General features: G+C 38.7%; 1 protein-coding gene across 6 annotated transcripts in view; it reads right to left on the bottom strand.

Annotated features, from left to right (window-relative positions):
- The window catches only part of ZNF385B (zinc finger protein 385B), a 389,990-nt gene that overhangs the window by 65,817 nt on the left and 297,334 nt on the right, over window positions 1-26,839 (bottom strand). For 4 of the 6 annotated variants that reach the window (XM_060016502.1, XM_060016503.2, XM_060016506.1 and 1 more), the window contains one exon: window positions 18,205-18,350. In XM_060016502.1, coding sequence (XP_059872485.1) covers window positions 18,205-18,350 — 146 coding nt within the window. Of the gene's footprint in view, window positions 1-1,632; window positions 18,351-22,448; window positions 22,549-26,839 lie in introns of those variants that run through there. The other 2 variants (XM_060016509.1, XM_060016508.1) reach the window with 2 other exon arrangements.

Below are 26,839 nucleotides of genomic sequence, written 5' to 3'. Positions count from 1 at the left end.
AAGTAAAAGTTTCCTGGAGAAGTGAGTCTCAGTTTTTCTCTTTCTGACCGATTTATGCCCTTCTTAAGATAAGCCCATTTCTTCTTGGGTTACTTCAGGAAAGCCATAAATAAAAATTGGGGCTGCCCTGTCCTCTTTCCCTGTTGTAACTGTTGGGCTATCACACAGAAAAAAAAGAAAGTTCCCCGAATACTTAGAGATTACACGTAGCAGGTGATGGTCATCACTTGCACCTGTCCTTGATTTCTGCAAAGCAGATCTCAGCTACTAAATCCTTGTGACTTAGGGCTTTCTGGAAGTTTGGCAAAGCATCAGTTTTTTAAACTGCAATATTGTAAAATTACAGTAGTACACAAAGAATGACTATTTCTTCATCCCTTCCTTTTTCATTGTTGGACTTATGGAAAAGAGTGAGACAATAGGGTCTCATTAGAACTTCAAATATTCATGAAGTGACACTTTTAAAAGTGATAGCTTATGTCACTGAAGAGCAATATTTCTCTGAAGTTACTTCAAAAAAGGTTTTGCCTTTTATATTTAAATGCTCTGACCACATACCTTTATTATTACTGTTTTACTTGTTTCAAATCCTTGAAAACTTAAATAGAAACAAAGCAGACACAACGGTTGCAAGACAAATTCCTTTTCTCAAAGAACAGGAAATACAAACAACTGCATATTGTTGGCAATGTTACTTCAACCACACAACTCTGTACTGTTTTGGATTTCAAATCAGAAGTCTCAATAAAAATAAACCACATGAAACGTTACACTGGAGCTGCGTGCTACTGTGAGACCTGCCTTTTTGCATCTGGAATATGTAAAAGTTGAGATTTGCCATCCTGCCACTGCTTTTCCTACCCAGAGCATCCTGACAGGGGTCCACCAGAATGCTATAACTGTCACTGAAAGGAAGACAAATGACATGCCACGTTCTCCACAGACTGTTGATTCAATCAAGTGCCATATTTAGCTCTTTGCTAAAACCACACATTGGCTGTGACTTGGAAACAAAATCAGCTGTGCCCCTGTACCGCAGGGATACCATTACGCCACCAGAAAGTTAACCAGAAATGGCATAAAGGCTAAAATAACATGCACTTAAGAAAATAATAGGTCACATTGATCTAAGTCTCAGATCCAATAAAGCTATTATTATATTATTACTACTACTATTTTATCAAAATGTTGTAGACCTTTACATATTTTGAGGCTGGTTCACAATTAGAAGGATCTGATTGCTGCAGAAACTAAGTGGGATCCCGGGATCCCTTTCCAGAGCCTCCCTCGTACTGGTCAAAAATCCCTGTAGAGGGCTTCCCTGGTGGCGCAGTGGTTGAGAGTCCGCCTGCCGATGCAGGGGACACGGGTTCATGCCCCGGTCCGGCTGGGCGCGTGAGCCATGGTCGCTGAACCTGCACGTCCGGAGCCTGTGCTCCACAGCGGGAGAGGCCACAGCAGGGAGAGGCCCGCGTACCGCAAAACAAACAAAAAATCCCTGTAAAAAATATAAGTGCAGTCTGCCCAGAGATTTGAAGCAACCAAACAGAGTAGAGCATAGATTAGAATTTCATTTTCTTCTTTTCTTTCCTTTCTTTTTTTCCTTTAAAATGAATTTAGAAAGTTTGGTACCTTTCACTCAAATTCCATATTGCCAGGCCTTCTTTGAAAAGCTCTGGGATTCATCAAATAAGCGTTATATATTCCACTGACAAAAAGAATGACTAGAATAAGGAAAAAACACCCTGGGATCTATTTTGAAGATCTATTTCGAAAGGAAACTAAACTGCATTTTCCAGTAGTTTTTTGGGAGAAATTCCACCTTGGTTTCATTTCTAGAAGAATAAAAAAGAAACATATACAGAATGTTAGAGATGTGTGTTTCTGCCATAAAGTAATGTCTTCTTTCTAGAGCATCTGATAATAAAAAGTGCAACCTTTTTAGAGATTATTTCATATCAACTTAGACAGTTCTGTCCTTGGGAATTTTTGCTCCTTTCCAACACATCACACTTTTATAAATGTATAATTTTCAATTTGCACAAACACTGTATTTTATTGAAAATTGATTCACTTAACAATAGTTTATTAAATGGCTATCATGCGCTGTTTTAGGAGCTGGACATACAGTAGAGAACAAGCCTTCAAAAATACAACATTCTAGTTGGGGAGACCTATATAAGTATCCCCTGCTTTTTGAAAGTCTGCTTTACGCCACTTGGTTTTATGAAAGACCTACATCAGTACCTGTTTTCACTAACTGAAAGAAATCCCAAGAGAATTTTTGCTTTTATGAAAAAAGTTGAAAAATGAAAATAGCGTTCAGCATTTCTTTTGTGCAAACCTTTATAGAGGCAGTGCGCATCTCAAGCAGTGACAGTGGCACCACCAAGCTCCTTCCCCGGAAACTACACTGAGCATCTCAGGATCAAGCCGCCATAGCTTTGAACTGTGTGTGTGAGCATCTATTCTTTATCTGGATTTATTTTGTGCATCCATTAGCAAGATGTATCCTAAACTAATTGCTTCTTCACTTCACAACATTTCTACTTAGGAAAAATGTCATAGGAATTCTCCATTTTGGGATAGTGGGGGAAACCTGTATATCTAAAGTTATAAATAAGGTATTTTCAGAGTGTTTTAAGTACTATGAAAAAAATAAAACAGGAGAATGGGAAAGAAACACAATTTTACCATGGACAATTCCTAAAAACATTTTCGTTGTCTTGATACAACTTTGATTCTGATACTTTCACATGTAAAACCATACTAAGTATGTAAAGATAAGGACATTATCCCATGATTTAGATAGTTGATACAGCATTCGGAATCATATCACTGGTAAAAACTGTAAAGGGCATGCTCTTCGGCTTTCAAAGCCATCTATGAGATCTCCACAGAGGATTTTCTTCAACTACCACGTCCCAAGACAACAACTGGGACACCACTCACAACCACCACTATCATCATGTCCTTAAAGAGAAAGGGAAACTAAAGTGATCTGTTTTTGGAAGTTCTCTAAGGATGAGTGCTTAGCGCTAGATGCATCTTACCTGGAGACCTTCCTGGTGGGTTTCTGGTACAATGTGGTTGGCCTGGTAGTTTTTAGTGAATAACCAAAATACCCATGAGTTACTTCTCTGTTTTTTAAATAAGTACATATTTTGGCTAAGCTCTAGCAGTTTTTTGTGAAGATATCATATGAAAATAATGGTTTTCACTTTTAACACTTTTAGAACTTTAAAGAGTTACCAAATGGTACAAGCAAAAAAGCTGAAAGGAAAGCAGGGGGTGGTTTCACCATCCCCCCCACCTTTAGTGGAAAACCAGCTTAACACTTTGATGGATAATTTTTAAATTGTTCTAAGTAGAAGGAATAAATTTTAAGTTCTTTTTTAGACAGTAGTTATTTTGTTAACGGGAGATGCCCTAAGATTAGACCCGCACACCTTACTGAAGCCGAATGTCTAACTCTGACAGTCGATCCTTATGTGTAATCATATGGTCAGTGCAAATGTAAAATGTTCCATTTTCCTGGCTGGCTCTACATGCCTGGTGATTTTCCATGCTGCCAGGGATCAAGAGTGATGTAGCAAAGCTGTAGTTATGCCGCTGGGTAATTTAAGAAGCCACATCAAAGAGCATTTCAAAAAGTTCAGTTTAACAAATAAGACTTTCAGCTTACATCTGCCATGGGTATGAGACTTAATTGAAGGTTTGCTCATACCGTACTACACGGACACACACATACCCAGCAACATTTTGGGTGTTGATATTCCTATTGAAACATTAGATGAGTAAACTTAAGAATTGAAATTCAGTAGCATATGTAACCATATTCAGGTTAAAAATGTATTTTGGAAGGTCTAATTGGTTAATATGATGTATTAAGGGAGCCCAGCCTATGCTCAATTCCAATTCAGGTGCTCATTTCAATGTAGGGAAAAGGCATTAAGGTATGAGCTAAACTATATCTCCTAAGGAAATCCAGTCCTTTTCTTTCTTTGTTTTCATTCTTGAACAAGAAATGCTTAGATATGACTGGGAACCATGAGGAAAGAGAGGTGTTTTTCCATCAGGACACAAAGAAAGTTCTTGAAAGGATTTTCATTTTATGTTTACTATTCGATGTTCCTATAACTAATTTTTGGCCAATGCATGCATACAGATTTGAAAGATCAGTAACAACTGTCAAACGCAAGGTAACAAAAAGTTTCTATAAAATTATTAGATGCACTTCTGAGAGAATATGAGAAAAGTTACAAAATTTTTAAGAAAGATGAAAAACTACCTGGAAGAGAATTAATAAGAATTTAGCTCTATTCTGAATTTTAATAGCATAGAAGAAGAAATGAAATGATGACAAATACTATTAATTTTTTTTTCTGTGGAAAAGTTACTACCTTCAAAGTATTTATACTTTATATTTCTCAAAGAGGCATATTCATATTTCAAAAATACAAAGAGCCCAAGGCGTACATAGGTGACAATAAACTCTCTCATCCAAAGAAAAACACTATTTAGAGTGATGAGAACAGGAACTGGATTCACCAAGAGAATCTAAAATAAATGAGTCAGGTGTTACCTATGTTTTATTTAGTATTTTGTTTCCTCAGGGTGAAATAAAACAAGAAATAAACCATTTCAGGAATATGGACTGAAGTATAGGTTTTCAACAGATGTGCAAAATACTAAACAAGATAGAGATTCATTTGAGGATAGCTTATGAGAACTGATTCTTCTACAGGACATTGAAAGAAGAAACACATCCTGAGGTTTGGAAGGATAGGCTAGTGTCTTATATAGAACACAGTCACCTACTTCTTGGCCTTTCCTGTTTTTCTTTTTAAAACAGTGGCTTGAAAACAACCCCCAAACTTGGTTCCAGGATTGAATTTCCATAACAAAATTCAGAGCCAGAGATAAGTTTGAGAAATATCTTTTTAAAAAACTAGAACTTGGGCTTCCCTGGTGGCGCAGTGGCTGAGAGTCCACCTGCCAATGCAGGGGACGCGGGTTCGTGCCCTGGTCCGGGAAGATCCCATATGCCGCGGAGCGGCTGGGCCCGTGGGCCATGGCTGCTGAGCCTGCGCATCCGGAGCCTGTGCTGCGCAACGGGAGAGACCACAGCAGTGAGAGGCTCGCGCACCGCAAAAAAATAAATAAATAAAATAAAACTAGAACTTTTTGTTCTTTAGGAGGAAAAAAAGGCATACAAATAACCAAAGACTACTTGCTGATGCTTATGAATGTAGTTCTTAAAAATTATTAGTGCTAAGTCTCCAAATCTAAGTAGTGATAAATTTTCCTATTTTCTGGGAAATGGGCTAAAAAAAAATGTCACAAGGGCTTTCTAAGAGACTAGAGAAGTAATGAGCTTTCTTGATTTAAAAATCAATACACCTGCTGAACAGCCAAATGCATTAACTGACATCCTTTCAAAACCATTCTGTCAAAGCTAAGTTTGAAAGGCTGTTCAGTAACTAATCAGATATATCCTGATGCTGAGGCAAAACAGGTCCGTGACACAAATTAAAAAGGCTTAAGATGAAAAGAAAACCCCACTAGGCAGGAAGAATTGCAAAACTGGAAATCTGGACCTGTTTGGATATATTCTTCATGCTGTAAAGCAAAGTAGAAATGAAGTGTTTTTTCCCCAGAGGACAACACATTCCTTAGTCTTGCACTCAGAAGAAACCTGACAGGTGAGGACTAAAAGGCTCAATGCAAGGTGGCAAATCTGGAATGCTCCAATACTAAGCATTGTGGGCTCTCCCATGCCACACTCTCATGACACAGCGGTACAATGTCAGAGATCGTCTACATTTTCAAACTGTTTATTTGTTTTGAGTTTTAGAACCTTCCCCCCACCGTTCTACCCCCAAACAGAATCCTAACTGGAAATTCAATATAATAAAATGCTGAAAACAGGTCTGGTTAAAGCACGTAGGTCAGGTCCCAGTCTCACCAGCCTGATTTTAGTCCAACTTCCTCACGTGAAAGTGAGAAAAGATATGGAGAATTTTAGTAACCTGCTTGAGCCTCTTCAGCTAAGACCAGAACCCAGATCTCCTGTTATGGTTGCCAGATTGGCAAATAAAAATCTTTTTTTTCAACATAAATGTATCAAATATTACATAGGATATTCTTGTAATAAAACTGATTTGTTGTTTATTTGAAATTCAACTTTAACTGGGCATCTTGCATTTCATCTGTGCCCTTCCCCCATCCCCATTCAAGGATGTCACTGCTCTCCCAACGTTGATTCTACTGGTCCTCCTTTTTCTTGCAGGCTTACCTGTCACACTTAACATTTTAGGACTTTAATTAGGAAAGTGGTCCCTGAGTGGTTTTGCAAACAGGTGATATCAAAACTATTTTATGTTATATATTCACCTTACTATTGCCTTTTTGTATGGATGTATATGTGTATACATATCAACTCTTCTCAGCAAAAAAACATTTTTGGGGCTTCCCTGGTGGCGCAGTGGTTGAGAGTCCACCTGCCGATACAGGGGACGCAGGTTCGTGCCCCGGTCCGGGAGGATCTCACATGCCGCGGAGCGGCTAGGCCCGTGAGCCATGGCCGCTGAGCCTGTGCGTCCGGAGCCTGTGCTCCGCAATGGGAGAGGCCACAACAGTGAGAGGCCCGCATACCGCCCCCCAACAAAAAAAAACATTTTTGGTTCAACTCTGCATTTTTATTATACAAAATATACCATACTTGTAAAATAAAATAAAGAGCCTTAATAAAGTGCCTTCCTCTGCTCTCTGGGGTGATAACTACTTTATTGAATAAGGCTCTGTTAATGGTACAGCTTGACATTTAACATTTATTCATTTGATTTATAATTATTTTTACGTTATTGCAAGGAGGCTATGGTTCAAACCAAAAATAGTTTAAACTGAACTGCTTTCCTCTCTTTTGAATTTGTAAGGAAATCTAGTCACTTCTGGGTAAAACTGTTTTATCTACCAAACTCATTTCAAATATACACAAAGCCCTTTCTGTCCCTGTATGTTCTGAGTAAAGCAATATATATGTATGAGAAAAGTGAATATAGCAAATGAAATCATCAAGTTAAAAATGTGCCCAGTTTGCTTATATTTTGGCTATGGATATGGCCTTAATATTTCCTAATCAAACAATGGAGAAAAACCTACATGAATCACGTAGCAAGTTGTCACAAAACACAAAATCCCTAGTAATGTTCATGAAGTCTCATGAAGCAAAAATCATTTGTATTTATAATCTACCGACTCCCTTTGAAGACTTTCAAAAACATTTCTGAATTATTCTGTTTTCCATTCTAAAATTCAATCTCAGGATGCTGGTTTCAAAGTCTTCCCAACACTCATTTGAAAATTTTTATTCACCCTTCTCTCTCCCCCAACGTCTAACACTTACTAAAATGGGACAAATACTTATATCTAACAGCATGAGAAGTTGATATGTCACTTTATTTAAAGGATAATTAGTCAGAAATCACCAAATTTCTGCCTCACAACAGAACAATATGACAATAACAATCGTTGGCAGTTATCAAACCACTGAAGTCCGAGTGGCCTCCTGAAGCTGGGGTTAAAAGCTGACCTTTGGAAATCAATCATGTTCTTGGCAGAGAAGAATATTTCAGTGATATGAAAGCTGAAATGGAGACTATAATCTTTTGTGATTACCCTCGAGGCTGAAGCAAATGCAAAAAGGATAGTCTATGAATTGCTGATAATTTCCTTTGATGACCGATTCCCAGGAAATTCTGATATTACTCTTGCTCTGTAACAAAAATGATGGTTCCCCAGAAGTGCAGCTTCAAAGAACTCCACATCTGGGTGTCATAATGCTTCTTCAGAAGCTACTCACCCATTAAAGGGGCCAGGCCTGTGAGGTGGCAGCTCTCCCTCAGAAGACAATGGAAGGTCTGATTGCACAAGGATTGATGAGCTATGTGCCACAGGCTCTTTCTTAGAAAGTTCTTTTATGAAGGAACTAATTTAAAATGTATCTGTTTTAAACCTTTTTTCCCCCCACAGAAGTCTAAAGATTGATTATTTCTCTGCTGTTCCTAATAGCTATGGAACTATGAATATCTTGGCTTGTATATTTTTAAAGTTTTACTTAGGCTGATGTTTGTATTCTAATAAAAAATAGTTTTCATACATATGTACATATCGTTAAGGTCTATATAATATTTAGGGATAGACTATAAAACTACTAATCTTTTTTCAGGAAGCATTGAATCTATAGTTAGATGTCACACCAAATTTACAGTTAGGTGTTACTGCACAGGTTAAGTGGTTTTTTTCTTGTATGACTGGCAATTTAAATTCAGAAAAAAAGGAGGTAGGGTGAAGAGAGATCTGTAACTGTCAAAAGTCCAAAGAATTTTTAGAATAGATTTCCCTATCAGTACATGAAGGATAAATGAATATGTTGACTACTTTGAGTTTAAAATATTTTTTTAAATTGCCATTTTAACTAATGTCAGTTTGATTAACAAATAACATGAGAATAAAGGTTCTATGTTTGGAAGTCAACGGTGTTTTGAAAATATAGCAGATCGCATCTTTGCGTCTTAGGTGTCAATGACAATGTGTCATTGGTACACAGATTTCGGGTTCAAAATACCTTTATGTATAGCCTTCAAAGTCTAAATATTATTGAAAGTAAACGGAGAAAAAAGGAATCCAAGCAAACCAGTTGTGATTATTCCCAACCTCCACTCAATATACCCTCTCCCCAACCCTGCTCAAGATTCATTATCCCTCTGCCTTGTTTTCAGGCAGTCAGGTGATTCTGATCTTTAGGTATGCACTACTATTATCTCATTCAAGGTAACACAAATTGAGCACCTGCTCAGCACCAGACATGACTTCTTTAAACTGACTGTAAATTTCTTAAACTCAAGAACGAGGTCTTAGCCATAACCCTGGCATCTACCTTGATTAGGATTGCTCTAATGCATAACGCCAGCCCCAGTGATAAACATAACTTGTACTTAAGGTAATTGGTTAGGAAGATGAGATCAAAGAGATAGAAATATTAATAAAAATATTAATATTATTTATAAGAATAGAGCTTTTCTGTTTAGGAATCGTTTCATAAACATAACATAACATAAACATTATCTCATTTGAAATTCATGGGTATTTTAAATTATTAAAAATAGGATGGTGATATATTGTATTGTTTTTTTTTACAGATTATAAATTCTAGAAATTTTCTAAATATTCAGTCATATCCTTAATTCTCCATAAACATAATAAACTCAAGTTTTCATGACGTAGTAATATAGACTAGGAAGGTATCACCCTAGTTTTAAAATGAGGAAAGTGATTTTTCTCAAGACCAAAGAAAACGAGTCCAGCTGTAGTCTTCTGACTCTTGTCAAGTGCTCTTCCCCATGTAATGAAGGAGATGGCTCTTCCCTCTTCTCCCTTCCACTCAGGTTCCTGCTTCTGAGGGTGGCATGAAGCAGAGTGCAGGCCAGATAGGACTGTTAGAGGCTTACTTTGGAACAAGTCAAGCTGCCTTATTTCTCAGATCAGAGGGAACGCTCCAAGTGGCTTTTTGGGAGGAAGTTGTGTATAACCGAAGAATGAGTGACTGACTGAATGAGTGAATGCCACCACACCCTTTAGAAGGTAAGTACTTCAAAAGTTGAAACTTAAGTATATACCATGTGATAGTGGCTATCGGTAATCATTTTAGCATCCAACAGCTTCAGGTTATTTTGGGAAATGGAAATTTTGTGGCTTTGATTATCATGACAATGAACCATTTTACACAGAGACCCAGACTAATTGTTGTTTTAATTGTTGGAGACTTTCTGTGCATTTCTAATTATTTGTAAACCATAAGCCTGTGAAAGGGATCACATATATTTCTTACTACACCTCTCAGATCTTCACTTGGCTCTAGAAACTGTTCATAATAAGAGAAAACAAGTATGAGACTGACAAACCTATCTTCTAAATAGAATATAGTGCAAAGCCTGATATTAGGAGCCACAACTTATTTCTTATTGCGTACTTAAGAAAACATGCCCCACACGAATAACCTGTGAGAAATACACACATTTACATTCAGGATACAGTAGGGTGGAGACCAGCTCTTGCTTGTCTGATACGTAGCTTGTTTTTCCTTTTCAGTGGCAGAGCTGTCTATTGGAAGAGATGAGAAGACTGGATTACATTCTACAACCTTCTGATCTGCAAAAAGGGTACAACAATGACACACGTAGCCTATTTCATATGTGGATGTGTTGAAAGAATTGTAGAATGTCTTTAAAATATGCTAAAGCCCTCTGATACTAGAATTCCATGAAAATAAGGTATTATTCATATAAATTATGTTCTTTCATATTATTTCAAGCATCAGAACATAAAAAGGAAGGTAAGAAAACCGAAATTGACAGCTAAATCTGTGAAAAAAAGTATTTTTCCAAGAACCCTACTGAGCTCCACAAAGATGTTGAAACTTCACAGATTGCTAAATAGCACTCCAATTCATCTCTAGCACCCTCAATGGCAATTATAAAAATAAAGGAACTGGAATATTCCAAAACGTGTTTTTCTCTCCCTAAAAGACATTTGAGACCTAATTCTGAATACAAGAATCCAGAGGGAGTAAAAAAAAAATGGTCTGTGCTATTGGATGGGTTCCCAAGCTTTGGTAAAGGTTTCTCAGGGAACACTACCATCAATTAATGTTTATAGAGCAACCAATTTAGAAATATCTTTTCTGGGCTGGAGGGAATGTTTTGTACAATAATATTTTGTCCCATTTTATATTTATTAAGCTCTCCTACTTTACCACAGGCATAAAGAGCCTTGGTCACTGAGAGAAGCTAAGAACAAGGTTGTTTTTGGTTTCTTCTTCCTTTAATTAACTGGAGATTTGTTAAGAATAAGATACATTTTTAAAGAAGAGGGCTGACACACACTTTTTCCAAGCTGACGCTACTCTTAAAAAATGCTGACCTGGGACAGTGCCAAGACTGAAGACCTGCCTTGCCAGAATATCTGATGTGGCCTCCAAGTACACATAATCCTTGAAACTCTAGCACTGAAGGTGAGGTCCCAGAGCCATGTGAGGTTAAGACTAGGACGATGAAAGGGACACCAAGAGGACACAGCATGGTGGGACTACGGGTGCCTCTTTTCACAGGCTCCTGAAACCTTGTGTTCCCTTACCCCTTAAAGGTCCATCAAAGTCTTAATCTGATGCTTCTTGGCAGCTTTTATCAACTGAATTGACTATTTATTATAAGCAGAATCCTCTGTTATCTTATGGTGAATTATACAAGAGGAAGAAGTAATTTCTGTCAGACAGTGAGCAGCTTCTGCCTTTATTCACTATAACTCCTCCTTAGCACAATGATCGGCACATGCAGACCTTCAGTAAGTGGTTGTGAATGCATTCCTTTTCCTAGATAACCTGAACAAATAATTTCATTAAGGACAGAGAACACATATGACCACATATTATATAAGCATACTTGTGTATATATACATACCATATCAATAATATCTACATATTCTAAAGGGGTTTCAAGAGTGAGTAAAGGGATATTTGAACACAGTCTTTAGTAGATAAATCTTGAGGTTTTTTGAATAAGGCAGGGGACGTGAATTAAGCTTAAAAAGGACATATTTGTGGTTTGAAGAGTAGAGGAAGACAATACTGAAGATCACTACATAGTTTGTTTTCCTTCCAGTGTTCATGTTTACATACTTTTTCTCTCTGCCATGTTCAATAGTGACATAAAAATTTCCAGACAGTAATCTCTGCTTAAATATCTGTACAAAAGTCTTCCACAGTTTTGTAGCACATTTCAAAGAGTTCCTATAACCACTGTTTTTTCTAATGATCTGGAGAGTGTTGCTGTTGACTTATCTAAATCCAATAATAGGCTGTCATCCTCCCCTCTTTCAGTAAATTTGAGTAACTGTGGAAAGTTTCAACTTGGCATATTTCTTTAGAACATATGAAAGAATATGACCCATTGATATATTTTAAGCATATCATGAAAATAAAAGTCGACCATATTCTCTTTTTTATTCGATTGGGACAAATGTGTCATTTCACGTACTGGACATACTACTGTCCTAGGAAATATGGGACATATAACATTTTATGACAGGAAAGCATTACTAGAGTAAAAAATAAGACTCGAATGGCAAAAATTCACTTCGGATTGTATTAGCAGAGGTAAGGTATTTTATTTAAATAAAATTAAAGAAAAATTTAAACAAAAGAAAAATAGGTATTTAAATGTTTAAATAAGGACTTCATTAAATTAATAAATATATTAAAAGCAGGTGAAACACTGAATGTTCTAGCTTACTTCAAGTTTCCTTATAGTAACATCTCATGAGAAACATGGCATGAATTAACAGCAAAGTGAATGTGATTTTGATGCCCTATTTCTTTATTTTGGACCTCCTTGATAAATATATTATTATTTCTACTACAAGAAAGAAAATTTTTATATAGTCATTGATATCACCAAACTATGAATAACCCAGAATCTCAAAGAGTCTAGAATGATAAAATAAATGGTAAACACATGTCTCATTCCACAGCTTGTCATGGATGATTCAAAGAATCATATAGCAACTTGGGACTTTAGAAATGATCTTTATTCTGCTCCACATATTTGTTCATGTGTCAGGAAAAAAATAATTTTAAGGTAGGTAATAAAAATCAGATTATTTTTCACAATAAAAGATCACTGAGCCTCTTGCAATAAAGCGTCAGAGACCTCCACTGTGCTTGTGCTTCCCTGGAGCAGTTGCAAAAACATGGCAGGACTCACAAAGACATTTGAAATAAATAGGCATGGAAACTACTGCCAAGCAGCAGAGAAACTGACAGGAGACTGTGGTCTTGAGTGGCTCTTGATTATAGCTACAGCTCTGGAGAGTCACACAAATATATCTGTCCAGGTATCTAATATGTGGCTGTTAAAAAGAAACTTGATCTTCTAATCATCACATACAAAATATAGGTTGCATACGTGTCTTAGTCTGCTTGACCTGCCATAACAAAATACCAGGGACTTGGTGGCTTAAACAACAGAAATAAATATATCACAGTTGTGGAGGCTGGAAGTCCAAGATCAGGGGTGCCAGCATAGTCAGGTTATGGTGAGAGCTCTCTTTCTGGCTTGCGGATGACTTTCTTCTCACTATGTCCTCACATGGTAGATAAAGGAAAAGCTCTCTGGGGTCTCTCCTTATAAGGGCACTAATCACATTACAAGGGCACCACCTGCAAGACCTCATCTAACCCTAATTACCTCTCAAAGGCCCCATTTCTAAATATTATCACTCACGTGTTAGGGCTTCAACATATGAATTTGGGGAGGAAGGAACATTCAGTCCATAACACCATGTGTGTGAGTATGCCTTCTAAATGGACCTATTTTATCATATTAAGTTGACACAATCCATCGTGTTAAGTATGCAATTCATTTGAATTTTGAAGAAGTCTCTTATTAAGGAGAACCAAGTATTAGACAGGTATTAAACACCAAGTATTAAACACCAAGTATTATCCAGGTAAAATGAAGATAAAAATGGAATCCACAGTAAAGGAAATGGAAGATTCTAGTTCTAATAGGGAGAAACAATTATATACATTTTGGCAGCTACCAAACATCATGTACAAAAATTAAAGGATGACCATGAAGCAGTTGGCAAACTGAAGTAACGTGAATAACAAAATAATGAAAACAGCTCTATTGAGATACAAAAAATTCATTCTTTCTGGCCTTTCTTGAACAGTATAAAGTTCAGTAACTATTTTCACTTTGCCTATATTTCTTGGTTTTTATTATCTTGCCTTTTCTAGCCTATTTATTCTATTTCTTACAAGTTTCTTGGGCACTGGGGTATTTTTGTTTTATTTATTTTGTTTATCTCCTTCCCCAAACCCAGTACTGTTTAGTCCATTTATGTTTTCAATAACATTCAGTAATTAATAACTTTGATTTTAAACTAAATGCTCCTAAGATTAGGGCCTAGGATAAGGAATGCAGTTGATACTTGCAGAGTGTCCGTACCATCCACACAGAGAAAGCCAGAACTATAGCTGGAGAAAAGTTTATAACTAATTATTGCCTTTAGACTAAAAAAGGATGACAATTCTCAGGAAATTAAAAGTAAACACCTGCTCTTATCACCTTGCACATAAGGCTCAGAAATGCCAGAATTCGGGCTTCCCTGGTGGCGCAGTGGTTGGGAGTCTGCCTGCCGATGCAGGGGACGTGGGTTTGTGCCCCGGTCTGGGAAGATCCCACATGCTGTGGAGTGGCTGGGCCCATTGGCCATGGTCGCTGGGCCTGCGCGTCCGGAGCCTGTGCTCCACGGCGGGAGAGGCCGCAGCGGTGGGAGGCCCGCGTACCACCAAAAAAAAAATGCCGGAATTCCCTTTGCTGGATGGGGGACCATGAACATTGAAAACCAAGGAACTAGAGCCCTTTCTCTGTTCTTTTCTCCCTTCCTTCCTTCAAAAGGGTTTTATTGAGCACCTATGCCAGACACCAAGCATACAAAGATAAACAAGATAGAGCCCTTGTTCTCAAGGATCTGACATTCCAGTGAAGACAGATGGATAATCAGGGAGAATATGATGTAATCGGGAGGTACTCTGGAAATACAGAGGATGGGCACTTAAGTCAGATTGCAAGAGTCACAGAAAGTTTCCTGTGAAGGAGGTGATCTCTAGGTTGGGCCCTGAAGGACAAATAAATGAAGGTGGAGTGGTGTGTAGAAGTAAGCATCAGTGAGTTGCCAGGCAGAGAAGCCTATTAAACTTTAGATATAAAGGTCAAGATCTTTAAATTTGCAGAGTTAACATCCTCATTCTCCAGCCATGCATCCTTGACACACAGCCCATCATAAAATATCAGTGATCCAAACCCCATTTTCCCTAGTGTCTCCTCAGAACTCTGCTTGAACAGTGTCTCGAATTTTTTGCTTATTCTCACCTATAAACACTGAGAGAGATTTCGTCTTATGGAGTAAAAGGCAAGATAGCCACTAAAAGAACACTGTGAAGCATATCTCTTCACTGCATACAATTTAGTATAGAACAGGCACCTATTTGCTTTGGAATATGACAGAATCCCATTTCCTTCTTGCTATGTTTCTCATGTAACATTATCATACTCTGCTATAAAAATAGGAAGAAACCATTACTTTATATATATATTTTAAATCCAAAGAAAATAGCAAAACTTGGAACTTCCAAAGCTTTCAGCTATGGTCTCAAGAGTACAGTGTTCATTCTTCTGATAATGGTTATGAGTTAAAATATATTTCTTATATTTACTAATATTACCCTTGATTAAAAATGAAGTGATTATGGTAGCATTCATGTTGGTTTTCAAAGAGCACACAGACTACTGAGTAGAATGTACTTCTAAAATTTGCTAACAAGAAACTATAACTGTTTTTAAAATACATTCTACATTCAAAAAATCCTTTCCTCTTTCTACTTAATGATTCTGCTGAAAATTATCTACCATGCTGCCAGAAAAGAGCACAAAAGATTTCTGATTGAGCTTTATTCACACTGAATGAGGTGGGAGGTGACACAGACCAAAAAAGCCAAGGACACAGAAGAGCTGGAACATCAGTTTTGAAGTTAGAAGATTCTAATACGAGACTCAGTTCTTCCTTTACTAACACTTTTTCCTCATGTAGACAATAGGAATAATAACCATGGTCGATTAAAATGTTCTAAGGTCTGAGTCCTTTGAAGAATGTAAAACATCACAGAATACAATAATCTAGTAGTAATTAATTAGTAGTAATGCAAAACTATTTTCCTAGGAAAATGTAGACAGTGACTTTTATGAAATTGCCCTAGGAAATTTGTGGGGTGAGTTAGACACTGGAATGGAAAAGTCCATAGGAAAAGGATTAGAGTAATTGAAACTGCAAATCAGTGAAAAATCATGGGTAATCCCATGATCCCATAAATTCATTTTTTTGCAAGATGATAGAGGGTCCCACTTGTAATGACTTAATTTTTAATACATTACCAGAAGGACTCTGTATCCAATAAATGCCTTGGATATAATATAGAGAGAATAAAATGACTATATCATGCAGTTCATTGCTATATTCTTCACTTTCACGAAAAAATTTTTTTCATTTGAAAATTACAAGTTTATTTGCCTCTAAGAAGAAAAAACATGAACATCTCTTAGAATTATTCCTTGGATTTTCTCAAATACATCATAAGGTTAATTGCTATACAGAATAAACAAACAAAAAAGCAAGTTAATATATCTGTAAGTCCTACACAACATTAAAAAGCCATTATGAGACTATCTTTTTAAAAAGAACTTATAAAAATATTCTTTTCATTTCTGTTTTACAGCCCTTAAGAACAAAGAAGTGTATATAAGACATTTAGAAATTCTCTAAAAGTGACTTAGAGAATAGCGCTAATCAGATGATCACAGTTGTAAAAAGACAACAGTGATTGGTTTCCTATTAGATATGTACATAACATACATCTAGAAGGGGCTGGAAGGATGCATACCAGCTGCTGAGGGCGCTTTCCTTTAGAGAAGGGATAAGTGTGTCTGCAGGGGCCGGGAATGGTGACTTTGACATTTTGCTTTGAATGCTAATGTTTTATTTGAATTTTTGAAATAAGTATTACTCATGTTAAAAACAAAATACAGAGAGGTGAACCACAGTAGGAGACATTTATGCTTACCCACGTCATCAGTACTGCTTCCTGACAGTGACTGGACTTCTGCAGTGGCTATAAATGCTGTCTTCCAAATGTACATTAATCAAAATACAAAGACCTAGTAAATGTTTTCAGAAGTATAGCTTAATTCAATTATGTCTGGAATGTATCACCCATGTTTAGATAGAGGACAGGATAAGCATGCTTGATTTCAAGTTCTCTAAAATGGCACGATGTGTTGCTTTGGCATGGTCACTACTGATGGATTAATGTGACCAGAACAGGCATGACTTATCTTACTGAGTTGCTCCACTGCACTAGAAATGCTGCTCATCTTTTCAGGCCTTTTAAAAAAAACCTGTGTGACTTGTGTCTGAAAAAGCCCAAGAGGACGAAAATATTCAACCGTTTACTTGCTAAGTCGAGGCCAGTGCTCTTTAAAAAGTTGGCTCTTCCCCTACCCTCTAATTACCTTACAATGCCTAAGCCACAACAGAAGGCATGTCAGCACATTTTATTTACATCCCTTGAGGAAAAATCCTCTTGATGTTTTCACTTCATACAGAAGATACATTTGCAGAAGGAAATATTTGGCAGTACTTCAGATGTTCACTGTCTGGTAATGCAATTCTTTTTCTTGATTATGGTAGCTTCTATAATGCTGTATCATTCATGTAGACCATCATACCCCAACTGACTGTATTTATTGACTGAACAGACATAATTTATGCAATCATCTGAACTGGTTAACCTTTTCTTTTACTCTAAGCTTAGAATCTAGCTATGGACTGATTTTAGGCTGAGTTCTATTGTTGAAAGATGTCATGTTCCACTTGGCATACCTACAAAGTTGTCTTTCATTCAAACAGAAGAAGGTCAGCTGACCTGAATGAAGAACACTGGTAATTATAGGTAATTCACTAATATTTATCATGTAGTTTAAAGGGAATGTCAAAGTATCATGCAGACAAGTAACATGTCGACCTAAAATGAATTTTTTCCTTTTACTAATAGAATCGGATTCACATAATCTATAATAGCCTCCAAATAAGAATTCTGTTTGTGTAAGAGTCTTTATCTAAAAAATCTCCCAAATAAAAATGTACCCAGGAAGATGAAACATACACTTTCTTTTTCTTTCTACTAGTAGGGAAAAATCAGTGTGGCTTGATACCTCTAAATTGTGTTCTTGAGCATGTGAACAGCATCCCAGAAAAGATACGGGTTCTCAAGCCATTGAAAAGTCTATCAAAATTGCACAAAGTAACGGGTGAAAAGTCGCCTGTGGAAATATTTATAAAATAAATATTCTGGTTATTGTTTGGACTAACTCTCATGGGTGAAGCATTATCTTTCATAATGTATAACCAATATATGGTCTAAAACTACACACTTTGGAAACAAGCTATATCTATTGCCTATTCACAATTGTAATGAAAGAAAGAGATTGAGGAGGAGACAAATAAAATAAAAATGCATTTACTCACTGTGTTAAAATTTGGAAACAGCCCAACAGCAGCAGAATTACTGTCTACTGGAAAAGACATAAATGGTTTGATATCCAGTGAAGGCTGCATCATCAGGGTAGGTGTGCGCACAAGAGCAGGAAGGGTAGTAGAGTGGCATGTACTGCCTGCCAAGAACAAAACAAAAATGAATTCAATCTCTTGCTCACATCCATCTCCCTCCCCAACTTACAGTGCAAAAACAAGACTGCTGAGCTGCAACCTGCAAGCGAGAGAGTTATGCTGGGAGTCAGCAAATGGCACAGGAGGAGAAAATACACTTAAAAGGGTCTTCTTGCTCAATGTCTAAGACAGTGAAACAGAATGTGTCCCTATGGCAAAGGTCAAAGGCTGCTCAGACTCTGCTGAGATACACAGTACACAGATCCTGCTGGCAGGTGAGGCAGAATATCATCCTCTTGTTCACCAAAAATGTAGGAGAGAGGAGGGGAGGAGCCTCTTGAAGCCGGATGCAATTTACTATTCACAATTATTGAATGGCTAGTCGGCGCATTTTACGCAAATCAGAGATAATTATAGGGTTTTTACCAGGGGAAGTAAACCTTGGACTCTTATAGTTACTGTCCAATCCCAGGAAACTTATCACTCAAACAATTTGTTCTCTTAAAAAAACAAACAGGGGGCTTCCCTGGTGGCGCAGTGGTTGAGAATCTGCCAGCTAGTGCAGGGGACACGGGTTTGAGCCCTGGTCTGGGAGGATCCCACATGCCGCAGAACAACTAGGCCCATGAGCCACAACTACTGAGCCTGCACGTCTGGAGCCTGTGCTCCGCAACAAGAGAGGCCGCGATAGTGAGAGGCCCGCGCCCTGCGATGAAGAGTGGCCCCCGCTTACCACAACTAGAGAAAGCCCTCGCACAGAAATGAAGACCCGACACAGCAAAAATAAATAAGTTAATAAACTCCTACCCCCCCCAAAAAATAACAAAACCCCCCCAAAAAACCCCAAACAAACAGAAAGTTGCCCTCAGTCTGGACACTGGAGAGTAAGAGAATCTAAAAGGGGTGATTTTAATCAGGGTAGAGGCAGGGTTTTGGGGGACAGGGAGGATTTGGAACCAAATTCTTGACTTCAACTTTTATTTCTAATGAGCCTTGTATTATTTTAGCAACTATCCTTTTAATAATTTATTAGCTGTCTTTACATATCTGGTGTAACCTGTCTGTAGGAGATTTAAAACACTCCTCTCCAGGGTAACATGCATTTTTCTCTAGCCTATAAGCTCTACATACTGCAGATAAGTAATCGCTGCTGCAGGTGGCTCTCCAGGAGACAGGCTCTGATATGCCCTTTCTAAACAAAATACAACAGGCATATTGAGATAAAATTCACTTACTTGAAGTGTACAATTCAATGATTTTCAGCATGTTCAGAGTTGTGCAGCCAGGACCACAGGCAATAAAAGAAACTCCATACCCACTGGCAGACACCCCCAATTCTTCCCAACACCTCCAGCTCTTGGTAACCACTAGTCTTTCTGTCTCTACAGATACGTCTATTCTGGACATTTCATTTAAATGAAATCATACAATACGAGTTTTTTTGTGACTGTTTTCTTTTACTTGGCATGTTTTTAAGGCGCCTCCGTGTTGTAGCATGTATCAGAATTTCATTTCTTTTTAAAGCTGAATAATATTCCATTGTAGATGTACAATTTTTGGCTTATTTATTCATCAGTTGATTGGCATTTGGGTTGTTTCCACTTTTTGGCCATTATGAATAATGCTGCTATGAACATTCGTTTCTAAGTTTTTGTGTGGCAACAGGTTTTTAGTTCTCTTGCATATATACCTAAGAGTGGAATTGGGGATTGTTGGGTCATATGGTAGTCATATGGTTTAACCTTTTGAGAACTTCCAAACTGTTTTCCAAAATGGCTAAACCATTTTACATTACCACCAGCAGGGTATGAAGGTTCCAATTTCTCCTGACATGCCTACCTAGGACCACAAATAATTATATGCCTAAAATCCCCTGCTGGCTTCAAGGAGAAATGAACAGTATGGGAAAATGCTCTGACTATTAAAATTTCCACCAGTCTTCTTTCACCGTGTCCCAGAATAGTTAAAATTTCTATTTCAATGGTATATTTTTTGGTAATGAATTTCCTTAATAAACTCTGCATAATATTTCAAATCATTCCAGAACATTACTCGCAGTAGTGTTTAATGGACTGTCATACCTCATTTACTTTGATCCTAAAAACTGAAAAAAGAGAAGGGCATCTGAAGCATTTATCTGTAATGGCAAGTCTTTAGGTCAGCCTGTCCATTAGGGAATATAGAGTAGGACTCAGCCAAAGAGAATCAGCCAAAAGTATAGGTCAAACAGAATCTTTTTGTGTCTTTTTCTGATGCCAAAGTAAATACTCTGATCTCAGCCTGGCATTCACATAACCACCCTGCATTTAATTACACATTCTCCTTCTAACATTGCTAACTTCAGAGCTTGCAGGTCCAAGATGATATATTTTATCAATATGTCAAATGTTACAGAGGCATTTACTAAAATATTTATCTTAAAAGCTTTGCTTCAAAATCTTAGCTAAGGGACTTCCCTGGTGGCGCAGTGGTTAAGAACCTGCCTGCCACTGCAGGGGACACGGGTTTTATCCCTGGTCCGGGAAGATCCCACATGCTGTGCAGCAGCTAAGCCCGTGCGCCACAACTACTGAGCCTGCACTCTAGAGCCCATGAGCCACAACTACTGAGCCTGCGTGCCACAGCTCCTAAAGCCCGTGTACCTAGAGGCCGTGCTCTGCAACAAGAGAAGCCACCGCAATGAGAAGCCTGCTCACCACAACAGAGAGTAGCCCCCACTCACTGCAACTAGAGAAAGTCTGTGTGCAGCAACGAACACCCAATGCAGCCAAAAAAAGAAAAAAAAATCTTAGCTAAATTGAAAAACAGGTATTTCTTATATTAGACCAATGGCCTTTTACTATTTACAATTATTATAATTGTCAAAAGTCTAAAGTCTAAAAGCATACAGTATACTTAAAGCTGCCTGTTAAAAAAGAAACAAAAGGCCTAAAACGGGGTCACTTGCGCTAGTACCTAACCTAATTGCAGTTAGAACCTAGGAATGTAATCCTACTCAGGAATGTTATCCTAACCAGTTAATGTGGAATCTTCTGGTCAGCACCAGTGAGGCAACTGGTCATCCATCCCCCAAAGGAAGAGGAAGTAATCTGCCACACAGACTCCTTCTGTCCCGCATAGATAGGTTACCTAAGCCTGAAATAATCCTTTTTGTTTATGACTTTCTTGTCTTGCCTTTAAGAATCTTCCCTTTCTGTAGCCCTGCTCACTGGAGGGGATGCTGCTTGATTCATGAATCGTTCAATAAAACCGATCAGATCTTTAAATTTTACTCAGTTGAATTTTGTCTTTTAACATTTCTGATGAACAAATATATAATTATTTTGCCATTGTAGGTCTCCCAAAGGGAAGCAAAATTCTTTCTCTAAGCCCACAATGGTGGCTCTGATAACATTGTAACACATGGCCCTGGAGAGCCTGCAAGAGTCACTTTGTACTAACAAACTCAAATCAAACAGAATGCAACATGGAGCTTGTCAAACAGATTGCTCCATCGACAAAGGTCAGAATGTACAATGATCCCCCTTACCCAATCAAATCTCTAGGCTAATAAAGACAGGGCTCGAAAACTACTTAGCTGCCACCCTTCATTAGCAGCTGTTTACCATCTCATTAGCATTTTAATGACAGACAATTTGCCATGTAAAACACAGATTGTTTTAAAGTACTGGTAGATCCTCTGAATAAATATAAATTATGGGGGGAGACCTTCAAGATGGCGGAAGAGTAAGACCTGGAGATCACCTTCCTTCCCACAAATACAACAGAAATACATCTACATGTGGAACAACTCCTACAGAACACCTACTGAACACTGGCAGAAGACTTCAGACCTCCCAAAAGGCAAGAAACTCCAAACGTACCTGGGCAGGGCAAAAGAAAAAAGAAAAAACAGAGACAAAAGAATAAGGACGGAACCTGCACCAGTGGGAGGGAGCCGTGAAGGAGGAAAGGTTTCCACACACTAGGAAGCCCCTTCACTGGTGCAGATGGGGGGTGGGGGTGGGAAGCTTTGGAGCCGCGGAGGAGAGCGCAGCAACAGGGGTGCAGAGGGCAAAGCGGAGAGATTCCCGCACAGAGGATCGGAGCCGACCAGCACTCACCAGCCTGAGAAGCGTGTCTGCTCGCCCGCCGGGGCGGGTTGGGGCTGGGAGCTGAGGCTTGGGCTTCGGAGGTCAGATCCCAGGAAGAGGACAGGCGTTGGCTGTGTGAACACAGCCTGAAGGGGGCTATTGCGCCACAGCTAGCCGGGAGGGAGTTTGGGGAAAAGTCTGAACTGCTGAAGAGGCAAGAGATCATTGTTTCAGGGTGCGTGAGGAGAGGGGATTCAGAGCACCGCCTAAACGAGCTCCAGAGGCGGGCATGAGCTGCAGCTATCAGCGCAGACCCCAAAGACGGGCGTGGAACGCTAAGGCTGCTGCTGCCGCCACCAAGAAGCCTGTGTGCGAGCACAGGCCACTCTCCACACCTCCCCTCCTGGAAGCCTGTGCAGCCTGCCACTGTCAGGGTCCCGGGATTCAGGGACAATTTCCCCGGGAGAACGCACGGCGCACCTCAGGCTGGTGCAACGTCATGCTGGCCTCTGCCGCCGCAGGCTCGCCCCGCATCCGTACCCCTCCCTTCCCCCGGCCTGAGTGAGCCGGAGCCCCTGAAGCAGCAGCTCCTTTAACCCAGTCCTGTCTGGGCAGGAACAGACGCCCTCAGGTGACCTACACGCAGAGATGGGTCCAAATCCAAAGCTGAACCCCAGGAGCTGTGTGAACAAAGAAGAGAAAGGGAAAGTTCTCCCAGCAGCCTCAGGAGCAGCGGATTAAATCTCCACAATCAACTTGATGTACCCTGCATCTGTGGAATGCCTAAACAGACAATGAATCATCCCAAATTGAGGAGGTGGAATTTGGGAGCAGCAAAATATTTCTTTTTTCCCTTTTTCTCTTTTTGTCAGTGTGTATGTGTATGCTTCTGTGTGTGATTTTGTCTGTATAGCTTTGCTTTTACCATTTGTCCTAGGGTTCTGTCTGTCCTTTTTTTTTTTTTTTAAATAGTTTTTAGTGCTTGTTATCATTGGTGGATTTGTTTTTTGGTTTGGTTGCTCTCTTCTTTCTACTTTTTTCATCTTTTTAATTACTTTTTAATTTTTAATAATTATTTTTTATTTTAATAACTTTATTTTATTTATTTATTTAGTTTTTCTTGCCTACTTGCTTTTTTTCTCCCTTTTCTTCTGAGCCGTGTGGCTGACAGGGTCTTGGTGCTCCCGCCAGGTGTCAGGCCTGTGCCTCTGAGGTGGGAGAGCCAAGTTCAGGACATTGGTTCACCAGAGACCTCCCAGCTCCATGTAATATCAAACAGCAAAAGGTCTCCCAGAGATCTCCATCTCAACGCTAAGACCCAGCTCCACTCAACGACCAGCAAGCCACAGTGCTGGACACCCTATGCCAAACAACTAGCAAGATAGGAACGCAACCCCACCCATTAGCAGAGAGGCTGCCTAAAATCATAATAAGGTCACAGACACCCCAAAACACACCACCAGACGTGGACCTGCCCACCAGAAAGACAAGATCCAGCCTCACCCACCAGAACACAGGCACCAGTCCCCTCCACCAGGAAGCCTACACAACCCACTGAACCAACCTCACCCACTGGGGGCAGACACCAAAAACAATGGAAACTACGAACCTGCAGCCTGTGAAGAGGAGACCCCAAACACAGTAAGTTAAGCAAAATGAGAAGACAGAAACACACAGTAGATGAAGGAGCAAGGTAAAAACCCACCATACAAAACAAATGAAGAGGAAATAGGCAGTCTACCTGAAAAAGAATTCAGAGTAATGGTAGTCAAGATGATCTAAAATCTTGGAAATAGAATGGAGAAAATACAAGAAACGTTTAACAAGGACCTAGAGAATGGAAGAGCAAACAAACAATGATGAACAACACAATAAATGAAATTAAAAACTCTCTAGAAGGAATCAATAGCAGAATAACTGAGGCAGAAGGACAGATAAGTGACCTGGAAGATAAAATAGTGGAAATAACTACTGCAGAGCAGAATAAAGAAAAAAGAATGAAAAGAATTGGGGACAGTCTCAGAGACCTCTGGGACAATATTAAACGCACCAACATTCAAATTATGAGGGGTCCCAGAAGAAGAAAAGAAAAAGAAAGGGACTGAGAAAATGTTTGAAGAGTTATAGTTGAAAACTTCCTTAATATGGGAAAGGAAATAGTTAATCAAGTCTAGGAAGCACAGAGTCCCACACAGGATAAATCCAAGGAGAAACATGCCAAGACACATATTAACCAAACTATCAAAAATTAAATACAAAGAAAAAATATTAAAAGCAGCAAGGGAAAAACAACAAAGAACATAGAAGGGAATCCCCATAAGGTTAACAGCTGATCTTTCAGCAGAAACTCTGCAAGCCAGAAGGGAGTGGCAGGACATACTGAGAGTGATGAAAGAGAAAAACCTACAACCAAGATTACTCCACCCAGCAAGGATCTCATTCAGATTCGACAGAGAAATTAAAACCCTTACAGACAAGCAAAAGCTAAGAGAATTCAGCACCACCAAACCAGCTCTACAACAAATGCTAAAGGAACTTCTCTTCCTTCTCTTTAGCAGGCAGGAAACACAAGAGAAGGAAAAGACCTACAATAACAAACACAAAACAATTAAGAAAATGGTCATACAAACATACATATTGATAATTGCCTTAAATGTAAATGGATTAAATGCTCCAACCGAAAGACATAGACTGGGTGAATGGATACAAAAACAAAACCCATATATATGTTGTCTACAAGAGACCCACTTCAGACCTAGGGACACATACAGACTGAAAGTGAGGGGATGGAAAAAGATATTCCATGCAAATGGAAATCAAAAGAAAGCTGGAGTAGCAATTCTCGTACCAGACAAAATAGACTTTAAAATAAAGACTATTAGAAGAGACAAAGAAAGACACTACATAATGATCAAGGGATCGATCCAAGAAGAAGATATAACAATTGTAAATATTTATGCACCCAACATAGGAGCACCTCAAAACATAAGGCAAATGCTAACAGCCATAAAAGGGGAAATCGACAGTAACACAATCATAGTAGGGGACTTTAACACCCCACTTTCACCAATGGACAGATCATCCAAAAGGAAAATAAGGAAACACAAGCTTTAAATGATACATTAAACAAGATGGACTTAATTGATATTTATAGGATATTCCATCCAAAAACAACAGAATACACTTTCTTCTCAAGTGCTCATGGAACATTCTGCAGGATAGATCATATCTTGGGTCACAAATCAAGCCTTGGTCAATTTAAGAAAATTGAAATCTTATCAAGTACCTTTTCTGACCACAATGCTATGACACTAGATATCAATTACAGGAAAAAAATCTGTGAAAAATACAAACACATGGAAGCTAAACAATACACTATTTAATAACCAAGAGATCACTGGAGAAATCAAAGAGGAAATCAAAAATATGTAGAAACAAATGACAATGAAAACACAACGACCCAAAACCTATGGAGGTTCCTTAAAAGACTAAAAATAGAACTACCATACGACCCAGCAATCCCACTACTGGGCATATACCCTGAGAAAACCATAATTCAAAAAGAGTCATGTACCAAAATGTTCATTGCAGCTCTATTTACAATAGCCATGACATGGAAACAACCTAAGTGTCCACTGACTGATGAATGGATAAGGAAGATGTGGCACATCTATACAATGGAATATTACTCAGCCATCAAAAGAAACGAAATTGAGTTTTTTGTAATGAGGTGGATGGACCTAGAGTCTGTCATACAGATGAAGTAAGTCAGAAAGAGAAAAACAAATACCGTACACTAACACATATATATGGGGAAAAAAAGGTTATGAAGAACCTAAGAGCAGGACAAGAATAAAGACACAGACGTAGAGAATGGACTTGAGGACATGGGGAGTGGGAAGGGTAAGCTGGGATGAAGTGAGAGAGTGGCATGGACTTATATATACTACCAAATGTAAAACAGACAGGTAGTGGGAAGCAGCTGCAAAGCACAGGGAGATCAGCTAGGTGCTTTGTGACCACCTAGAGGGGTGGGTTAGGGAGGGTGGGAGGGAGACGCAAGAGGGAGGAGATATGGGGATCTATGTATACATATAGCTGATTCACTTTGTTATACAGCAGAAACTAACACACCATTGTAAAGCAATTATACTCCAGTAAAGATGTTAAAATATATATATATATATAAACTATGCTTTCATCAATTCCCTCACCTCAACCTTGCTGTTTTCACTTTTAATACCTGCTTTTTAATACCACTTCACCAAAACTGATTGCTTCAAAGGACGTTTTTGCAAGTGGAAAATGAGTGGGAATAAACTGCACTTTTTCCACAGGTTAGTTTGGGCTTTGATCCCTCTGTCACCTTTTCCAGATTTTGTTGCTGCTGTTGCTGCTGGGGAATATTTCTCCTCACCTCG

The sequence above is a fragment of the Delphinus delphis genome, chromosome 7 (genome assembly GCF_949987515.2).
Source record: "Delphinus delphis chromosome 7, mDelDel1.2, whole genome shotgun sequence".
NCBI lineage: Eukaryota > Metazoa > Chordata > Mammalia > Artiodactyla > Delphinidae > Delphinus > Delphinus delphis.
The sequence above is the reverse complement of the archived record's forward strand: the minus strand, read 5'-3'. Positions and strand labels throughout refer to the sequence as shown.